At 45.2% G+C, this 9,558-nt stretch overlaps 1 protein-coding gene across 2 annotated transcripts in view; it reads left to right on the plus strand.

Annotated features, from left to right (window-relative positions):
- The first annotated feature begins 3,188 nt into the window (after positions 1-3,188).
- PSMD5 (proteasome (prosome, macropain) 26S subunit, non-ATPase, 5) overlaps positions 3,189-9,558 on the plus strand; it is a 33,978-nt gene continuing 27,608 nt past the window's right edge. For both annotated transcript variants that reach the window (XM_011927408.1, XM_011927409.1), the window contains exon 1: positions 3,189-3,769. In XM_011927408.1, coding sequence (XP_011782798.1) covers positions 3,597-3,769 — 173 coding nt within the window. In that variant the 5' untranslated portion in view covers positions 3,189-3,596. The remainder of the gene's footprint in view (positions 3,770-9,558) is intronic.

Here is a 9,558-nt window from a genome sequence, read left to right on the forward strand (position 1 = left end):
TGTTAGCCAGGATGGTCTCGATCTCCTGACCTCGTGATCTGCCCGTCTCAGCCTCCCAAAGTGCTGGGATTACAGGCTTGAGCCACCACACCCGGCCTTAGAAATTCTTAAAGGCCTAATACACTTCTTAGTAAAGTGTCTGACAAAATCCAATAGTTAATCAGTTGTAGGCCTACTCCTGTCATTTATATTGTTAGTTGTGCAGACTCAAGTGAGTTACTTAATTTTTGTGTGCTTTCAGGGGATTTTTCTCATAAAGGAAGGTCTAATATCTCCTTCATAGGTCTGAAGTGAGGATTAACAGAGATTAACATTAAGAGTGCTTATAAAATGTGGCTGGGCGCAGTGGCTCACACCTGTAATCCCAACACTTTGGGACGCCGAGGTGGGCAGATCATCTGAGGTCAGGAGTTCGAGACCAGCCCAGCCAACATGGTGAAACCCCATCTCTATTAAAAAGACAAAAATTAGCTGGCATGGTGGCACACACCTGTAATCCCAGCTAGTCAAGAGGCTGAGGCAGGAGAATCACTTGAACCCGGGAGGTGGAGGTTGCAATGAGCTGAGATTGCTCCATTACACTCCAACCTGGGCGACAGAGCAAGACTCAATCTCAAAAAAAAAAAAAAGAAAGAAACCGCTTATAAAATGTAAGGCCATGTCATTCAAGAGCAAGTAGTCTCTTGTCAACTACCAATGTAAACTCTGAAAACCTCCATTTGTGATTGAAGAACTTACTATCTATAGAAGAAATATGGTTAGAGAAAATGAGGCTGAGTGGTCCTAAAGAAACCTTTATATTTTAAGTCACTAAAATCAAGACCATGATTTTTTAGAGCTATTACATTAATAAGAACGGAACTGTTAATGACCATTTACCTCAGATCCTGAGATGATTTCCTGAGCCGATGTCCCCAAGTTTAGCTCAGGACCCTGCAGAGTTTAAGCGCAATGTTTGTTACATGACTAAAATGATAGGGATGTGTGGCTGGTGATGAAAAGGATGATGGTAGTTATGAAAATGATGTTAGCGTAACAAGGGAAGAATGGTCTCTGGAACCTCTTCGTCCTTCAACTCAGGTACCTCTACTCTCTCCAGATTCACTTCGAAGGTTACATTCCAAAGGTTCAATTTCACATTAATGGCTTGGACAGTTTCTTCAGACATATCAAGACTCTGAGTGCCATGCCAGAGGGTCCAGGCTTTTCTTCTGGCAGCTTCTTATCCTCCATCTTGTCCTGCTCCTTATCGGATCCTGATTCAGAGTCAGATTTCCCCTCAGACTCAGATTCTGTATCCATCACCTTCACCTAAATGACATCCTCTTCTTCATGTCTTCTTTCTCTTTCTTCAAGTCCTTTGCTTTATTTGAAGGTTCTTCTGCATCTCTTTATAGGTATAAGCAATTTATTGAAATCTTTTTTAAAAGCCAAGCTTTAATCCAGGAAAGGATCCATATCAATTGCAGCATCAGTGAGGCCCGAGGTCTGGCATCAGACAGCATTCAATTTCCTCTGTCTGTAAAGACTTCTTCCTATGGACATAGACTCTCAGTTATGACTAAAGATTGAAACTTGGGTAGCTCACTAATTTCACTTTCCCTATATCAATGAATCTTAAACCCACCTGTTTTGCAGACACTAAGATTTTTTAAACTTCTTCATTAGCTCTAGGGAAAATGCATCATCATTCACACATCGTCCCACAGTTTCCAGCAAGCTTAAGAGTGGCTGATTTTATATCACCCATCACCTCTTTTATCACTACCAAAGAATCAGCAATATTGTACTGTTGCCATGTTTCTTTCAGAGTAAGGTGAGGGTTTTTTTCAATAGTCAGCAAAGTGGTCAAACATATGTTTGGTGTAATACCTCCCAAATGCTTCCATTATACCCTAACCCAAGGGCTGAAGAAAGCTAGGGCCTTCCTGAGGGAGAAACACAATCAACATTAGAATGAACAAAGAATAATGAATCTGGGTGACTGGGACCTCCGTCCACAATTAGCAACATTCTGATTTCCGGATTTTTCTGTTAAATGACTTCCGACTTGATGGATAAAAAAATAACAAAACCAATCCATAAAGTGGCAGTGGTAATTCTGGGTGCGTTCACAAGAAAACAGGAAGGCGTTTATCTCTTTCTGAAAGACAAGTGGGGGATCAGAGTCTTTGTAAAGCAGCAGTGGTTTTATCATTTTGTCACCTGAGGCACTGCCACAAAAAAAATGAGGGAAATCCTGTCCTTAGCTTCCTCTAAGCTTTCCAGAGTTTTGTCTTTTGCCCCAAAAGTAGGAAGGCATGCACAGAAAAGATGGGTCGTCTCCTTGGCGTTGAAGACCTGTTGAGGTACATAGCCTCTCTCCAATTGCTTGGAATACTCCGTGCCCACTCAGCATTTAAGGGTCCTTCCTCCCCATCAACCTGGTACATTGCAAAACAGCAGCGATTTTTAAAGTTCTCAAACCATCCCTTGCTCCCATGATACTTATTTGGGTTGTCCTCCCCAGATGTTTCCTACTGGTTCCCTGTGGATGTATTAGGCCTGGTTGTAGATGGCCTTCCCGGTCACATGTCGCCCTCTATCACCTGGTCCTCCACCTAAAAGGTTAACTGGATCTCCACCTTCACGATGTTTATATTACCGGGAATATACAGCAGCTTGGAGCAGATGGGCGACCAACTCTCCACACTGGTTTTTCTTGGTTTTGGGGGGGGGGGAGGGCGCCAAGGTGAGGGGTAAGCAGGGTCTTGCTGTCACCCAGGCTGGAGGGCAGTGGCATAATCACAGCTCACTGCAGCCTCGACCTCCCAGGCTTAGGTCAGCCTCCCGCTTCAGCCTCCCGAGTAGCTGCGACTACAGGTGCGTGCTACCACACCCCACTAATTTTTTTCCTTTTTGATAGAGACTGGGTTCTCACTATGTTGCCCAGGCTAGTTTCGAACTTCTGGGCTCAAGCGATCCTCCCGCCGCAGCCTCCCAAAGCGCTGGGATTACAGGCACGGCCACCACGCCCACAGCTGCTTCTCCTTGGTAGACTGATCAACACCAACGAGGCGGCGCACGTCCCTATTACTTACGCCTTCCTCCGGCTCCTGGAGAATATTCATCCAGTCTTCCTGGAGGCATGACGCTCCGCCTCCTCTTGACAGGTGTCTGGCCCAGGATCAAGATTCCCCTCCAGGCCTCCGCTCCGCCTGGAGCGGCCTCCCTAACGGCTGCGGTCGCCGCCGCCTAGAGCCTGGTTTTGGAGCCGCGAGGCCGCCCACGAGGCTGTTTAACTTCCCGTAAGTCTCCATCCTCGCCGCTCCGCTGGCCGGGAATTTGGCAAGTCTCTGCCCTACGCGATGAACACGTAAGCCGACTGGAAAACTGGCCTCCGCAATCTCCTGAGCAGCGCCCTAGATGACGCCAGATAGAGGGAGCCGCAGCCACTGGCTACAGTTGACACGGCCCTAACGGACACTTCTCGCGAGGCTTGGCAGCCCCATAGCAATCTCAGGGACAAGGAGGCTGTGATCAGCAGATCTCGCGACGTTCAGGGAAGCGCCCCGGGAACCGGGCCGCTGGGCCAGCCCCTGCGTTGGGGGGGCAAGATGGCGGCTCAGGCCTTGGCGCTGCTGAGGGAGGTAGCGAGGCTGGAAGCGCCGCTGGAGGAGCTACGCGCTCTTCACTCAGTGCTGCAGGCAGTGCCGCTCAACGAGCTTCGCGAGCAAGCGGCGGAGCTGCGCCTGGGCCCACTCTTCTCCCTGCTTAATGAGAACCATAGGTGAGAGGACCCCGGGACCTTGAGCCGAGGAGAGGGGCACCCCTAAATATGGACACGAGAGTGGTTGAGGGCAAGAACAACGCTTTTCCCAGTCACAGGGGAGGTGGAAAGTAGCCGAAATTTGCAGAGAGGGAAGGATCCCAGGTTCAGAGGGCAGGAGACGGGATTCAGGTTCAGCCTCTGAGAGTGCCCCAGGGTGTTTTCTCCCGTCGCCTGGCCTCCCTGCCTCTGAGCAGTGAGGCACTGCCTTCTCCTTCAGATAGAATTTAAAGGAGAAAAGCAAAGCTGTCCACTTACAAGGAGCATTCCACATCTCTTTGTACAGGTTCTTGATTTGTTTCCTCTTCTAAAAGGATCCTGTCCTGGCAGTGTGGCAAGAACCATCAGCATTTTAAATTCACATGCCTTTTCATCCAGTCATTCTTGTTAGAAAAATTTAATGCAAGCGTACGCGCACAAAATGTGCAGTTATTTTGTTCTTTCGAACCCGAGGCTGGAATCGCCCCAAAAACAGCGGCAAGGGAGTTCCCACAAGGGAGTGCTTCAAACCTTCCCGAGATGTGGCTGGTTGGGATGCTAGAAAAAGAAGCACTGAATGCCAAGGCGATCAGTCCAAAAGCGTTTAGGGAGAAACCTACAGAGGGCTGCAGAAATTGTCAAGACGGACACCGGGAGAAAAGAGGTGTTCCTGGGTTTGTCCGCAGCGAGGGGGTCGGGGTATGGAGTTTAGATGAGAGTTTAAAGGAATTTGGCTCGGGATTGAGGCCAGTTTCTTCCAGTGTTTTGGGCAACAACCTAGGTACCTTTATCAGGCCTGGGAATGTTCAAGGCCCCGGGTTTATGGTCAAGCCTGCTAGGGAAACCTGCTGCTGGCTACTTCAGAGAGCAATCAAGGCACTCTGATTTTCCATCAGCACACAGAAAGAAAGGGGGCGACTGGAGGACCCTACAGTATTATATGCAAGAATATTTGTAACATATCGTGTGTGACACCAAAAGACTAGAAACAATCTAAATATCCGTTAACAGGGGATTCCAAATTATGCGCTATTACTCTGTAACACTATGCAGTTATTTAAGACATTGAAGTAGATGTATATATGTATGTGGATATGGAACGATCTCTGTGTTGTTGAATGAAAAAGAAGATTGCAGGGTTTATGAATCTATAATTTTAACCTGTAATTTTTAAAAAGGATTACAATCCTCCCAACCCCCACAGGCTTGTGTAACTTGTATAACATTGCAAATATCTGCAAAGGCACACCAGAAACTATTATTAGGGAAGTGGGTCTGAAAAAAGTAGGACAACTTTTACTTTTTATTTTTTACACATCCATAGTGTTTGATTTAAAACACTTTTAGGCTGGGCACGGTGGCTCACGCCTGTAATCCCAACACTTTGGGAGGCTGAGGCAGACGGATCACCAGGTCAAGAGATCGAGACCATCCTGGCCAACATGGTGAAACCCTGTCTCTACTAAAAATACAAAAATAGGCTGGGTGCTGTGACTCATGCCTGTAATCCCAGCACTTTGGGAGGCTGAAGTGGATGGATCACAAGGTCAGGAGTTCGAGACCAATCTGGCCAACATAGTGAAACCCCATCTCTACTAAAAATACAAAAATTAGCCGGGCATGGCTAATCCTAGCTACTCGGGAGGCTGAGGCAGGAGAATCGCTTGAACCCGGGAGGCAGAGGTTGCAGTGAGCCGGGATCACGCCACTGCACTCCAGCCTGGCGACAGAATGGGACTCTGTCTCAAAAAATAATAAAAATAAAAATAAAAACACTTTGTAGACCGGGAGCAGTGGCTCACTTGTGTAATCCTAACACTTTGGGAGGCTGAGGCCGGTGGATCACTTGAGCCCAGGAGTTCTAGACCAGCCTGAGCAACATGGTGAAACCGCCTTAGGGTGAAAGGTAGGACTTGCTAGCACAATGCTGCTCTTTATGGAGATGTTTACATATGCATATCAAGGCACAGCACTTTTCCTTAAACTTATGTCACAGAGATCTTTATTCATATGTCTTACTGCTGACCTTCTCCCTATGATGATCCTATTATGCTGCCACTTCCCTTTTTCTAAGATGGTAAAGATAATGATCAATAAATACTGAGGGAAGTATAAGATTCCTTAGTATAAGATACTAAGATTCCTTCCTTTTCTGTAAGTGTTCTCCATTCATGAAGTCCGTCAGTTAACATTATTTGGGCCGGCCTATGAAATATCTCTTATTTGTCTCCTCTTTAAGTCAAGCCCTCATTTTTTCCCTCTTGGTAGGTCTGTAGTGTTAGTCTTACCTCTCATTACCTCTGAAATTCCTTTTCTAGCAAGTCCTTCCCACCCTGTAACCCCAGTGAGCATACATTTCAAGTCAGTTGGTGCTAATCTTTTACATGGTTTCCTGAAGGGGTGGCCTGCCCCTCCACACCTGTGGGTGGGCGTTTCTCGTTAGGTGGAACGAGAGACTTGAGAAAAGAAATGAGACACAAAGTATAGAGAAAGAAGAAGTGGGCCCAGGGGACCGGCGTTCAGCATACGTTCAGCATACAGAGGACCCATACCCGCACCGGTCTGTGAGTTCCCTCAGTATTTATTGATCATTATCTTTACCATCTTAGAAAAAGGGAAGTGGCAGCATAATAGGATCATCAGAGGGAGAAGGTCAGCAGTAAGACATATGAGTAAAGATCTCTGTGACATAAGTTTAAGGAAAAGTGCTGTGCCTTGATATGCATATGTAAACTTCTCCATAAACCTTTTTAGTGCATAAAGAGCAGCGTTGTGCTAGCAAGTCCTACCTTTCGCCCTAAGGCGGTTTTCACCTTGCTCAGTAAACAGAACATACAATCGGATTTTGCCCTGAGATGTTCCATTGCCCAGGGACGGGCAGGAGACAGATGCTTTTCTCTAGCTCAATTGCCAAGAGGCCTTCTTTCCTCTTATACTAGTCCTCCTCAGCACAGACCCTTCATGGGTGTCAGGCTGGGGGACGATTAGGTGTTTCCCTTCCCACGAGGCCATATTTCAGACTATCACATGGGGAGAAACCTTGGACAATACCTAGCTTTCCTAGGCAGAGGTCCCTGTGACGTTTGGCAGTGTACGTGTCCCTGGGTACTTGAGATTAAGAGAATGGTGATGACTTTTCACAAGCATACTGCCTTCAGGCACTTGTTTAGCAAAGCACACCCTGCACAGCCCAAAATCCTTTAAACCTTGAGTCACCACAGCGCATGTCTCTTGCAAGGACAGGTTGAGGGTAGGGTCACAGATTAACAGCATCTCAAATACAGAACAAAATGGAGTCTCTTATGTCTACTTCTTTCTATATAGACATAGTAACAGTCTGATCTTTCTTTTCCCCACAGTTTCCCATTTTCTTTTTTTTTTTTTTTTTTTTGAGACGGAGTCTTGCTCTGTTGCCCAGGCTGGAGTGCAGTGGCCGGATCTCAGCTCACTGCAACCTCCGCCTCCCGGGTTCATGCCATTCTCCCGCCTCAGCCTCCTGAGTAGCTGGGACCACAGGCGCCCGCCACCTCGCCCGGCTAATTTTTTGTATTTTTAGTAGAGACGGGGTTTCACCGTGTTAGCCAGGATGGTCTCGATCTCCTGACCTCGTGATCTGCCCTTCTTGGCCTCCCAAAGTGCTGGGATTACAGGCTTGAGCCACTGCGCCCGGCCAGTTTCCCATTTTCTATAGTGAGTTTTTAGAATGCCATTTGGGCCCTTTACAGTATATTTCCATCCTGTTTTTCCAACCTCACCTTTTTCCTCCACTCCACTTTTTTTCATCTGCTCCAGCTACCACGTGGCACCCTTATTTTTCCTTAAGCCTGACTTGCACTTTCTTAACTTTACTCATACCAGCCCTTCTAACTGAAATACTTTGCTGTCTGTCCATATTCTGTCCATCCTTTTAGGCCCACTAAAGGGCCATCCCCTCCAAAATATTTTTTCAATTATTCCAGTTGCAAATGACTGCTCTTCAGATCTGCTAAAGGACATTATTGTTATTTCTGTTAATGATAATTGATGCTATTACCTATGTTACAGTTCTCTGTGTGTCTATTTCTAGTTTGTAAATTCTTTGAAGGCAGTGACCGCATTTTGTTCATCTCTGCATCCCTCTTAGCGCCCAGCACATAATGCAGTACACGCCCAATTAAAGATGAGACTCATAGAGTTTAGAGTGGCCACCTTGTCCAACCTTTTCCTATTAGAGATGAAGAGACTTGCAAAGGTCATACAGCAGGTTGACAGCAGAGGTGCAGTAGGAACTGAAGTGAGGGAGAATTTGAGGATTCAGATCCATGGGGAAGATAGTTTGCTGAATGAAGGAGCAGTGATTTAGGGAACGATTTTAATGGAAATTTAAAGACAGAGTAATTCAGAACTGGATACAGAGTAGATACCAGCTGCAAATTGTGGGAATAATTCTCTGGATAGTATCTGGCAGTCTTCAAATACATTGCTGTTATCCTGGCTAAGCCACATAGGTTGCCATGTATTGCTTCACAGTCTGATCTTGTGTGTAAGTTAGAATCTTGATAGGTTTTTTTGAGAAGTTTAAGTCCTAAGATTACTGCTTTAGAACATGAAAATCAAACAAGACTAATTTTAAGCATGAACTCTTTGGCTCATTGGCAAAGGTCACATAGGACCTGAAATTTCTGCACTGTGCAGTTTAACATACCACTATTTTTTTTAACAGCTTTTCAAAGGTATAATTTATATACAATGAACTCCACTTAATAAAATGTACAAGTTGGCAAGTTTTGACATATGTATATACCCATGAAACCATCGCCACAATAAAGATAGCGAATGTATCTTTTACTCCCAGAGGATCCCTCACACTCCTTGCTAATCGCTCCCCGTTTCAACCAGTCAACCACTGATCTACTTTCTCTCACTATAGGTGAACTTGCCCCTTATTTTAGCCAGACATAGGGGGAAGGGATCATATAAATGAAGTCATACATTATGTATTCTTTTGTTTGGTTTCCTTCACATAGCATAGTTATTTTGAGATTTAGCTATGTGACATGAATAAATAGTTCATTCCTTTTTATTGTTGAGTAGTAGTCCATTGTATGAGTGTACTACTGTTTTTTATCCATTCCCCTGTTGGTGAACATTAGAGATTTGAATTGTTTTCTGTTTGGAGATATTAAAAATAACAGTGCTGTAAACATTCATGTACAAGTCTTTACATAAAAATATTCTTTCTTTTCTCTGAGTAAATAGCTAGGAATGGAATGGCTAGATGGTATGGTAGGTGTATATTTAACTTTTTAAGCAACCGGCAAACTGTTTTCCAAAGTGGTTATACTATTTTACATTTCTACAAGCAGTGTATGAGAGTAGATCATAGACCTAAATATAAAACCTAAAACTACAAAATTTCTAGAAGAAAACATAGGAAAAAAAAATGTATGACTTTGAGTTAAACAGACTTCTTTAATATGACACCAAACACATGATCTATACAAGAACAAATTGAGCTGGGTGTGGTGGCTCATGCTTGTGGTCCCAGCTATTCAGGAGGCTGAGGTGGCGACTACAGTGACCTGTGATTGCTCCACTACACTCCAACCTGGGTGACAGAGAGAGCCTGTCTAAAAAAAAAAAGTGATACAAAGTAGAATTAATCAAAATAAAACATTCTGTTCTTCAGGCTGGGTGGTGGCTCACGCCTGTAATCCCAGCACTTTGGGAGGCTGAGGTGGGCAGATCACGAGGTCAGGAGTTCGAGACCAGCCTGACCAACATGGTGAAAC

Source organism: Colobus angolensis, unplaced genomic scaffold, assembly GCF_000951035.1.
Source record: "Colobus angolensis palliatus isolate OR3802 unplaced genomic scaffold, Cang.pa_1.0 Scaffold71, whole genome shotgun sequence".
Taxonomy (NCBI): domain Eukaryota; kingdom Metazoa; phylum Chordata; class Mammalia; order Primates; family Cercopithecidae; genus Colobus; species Colobus angolensis.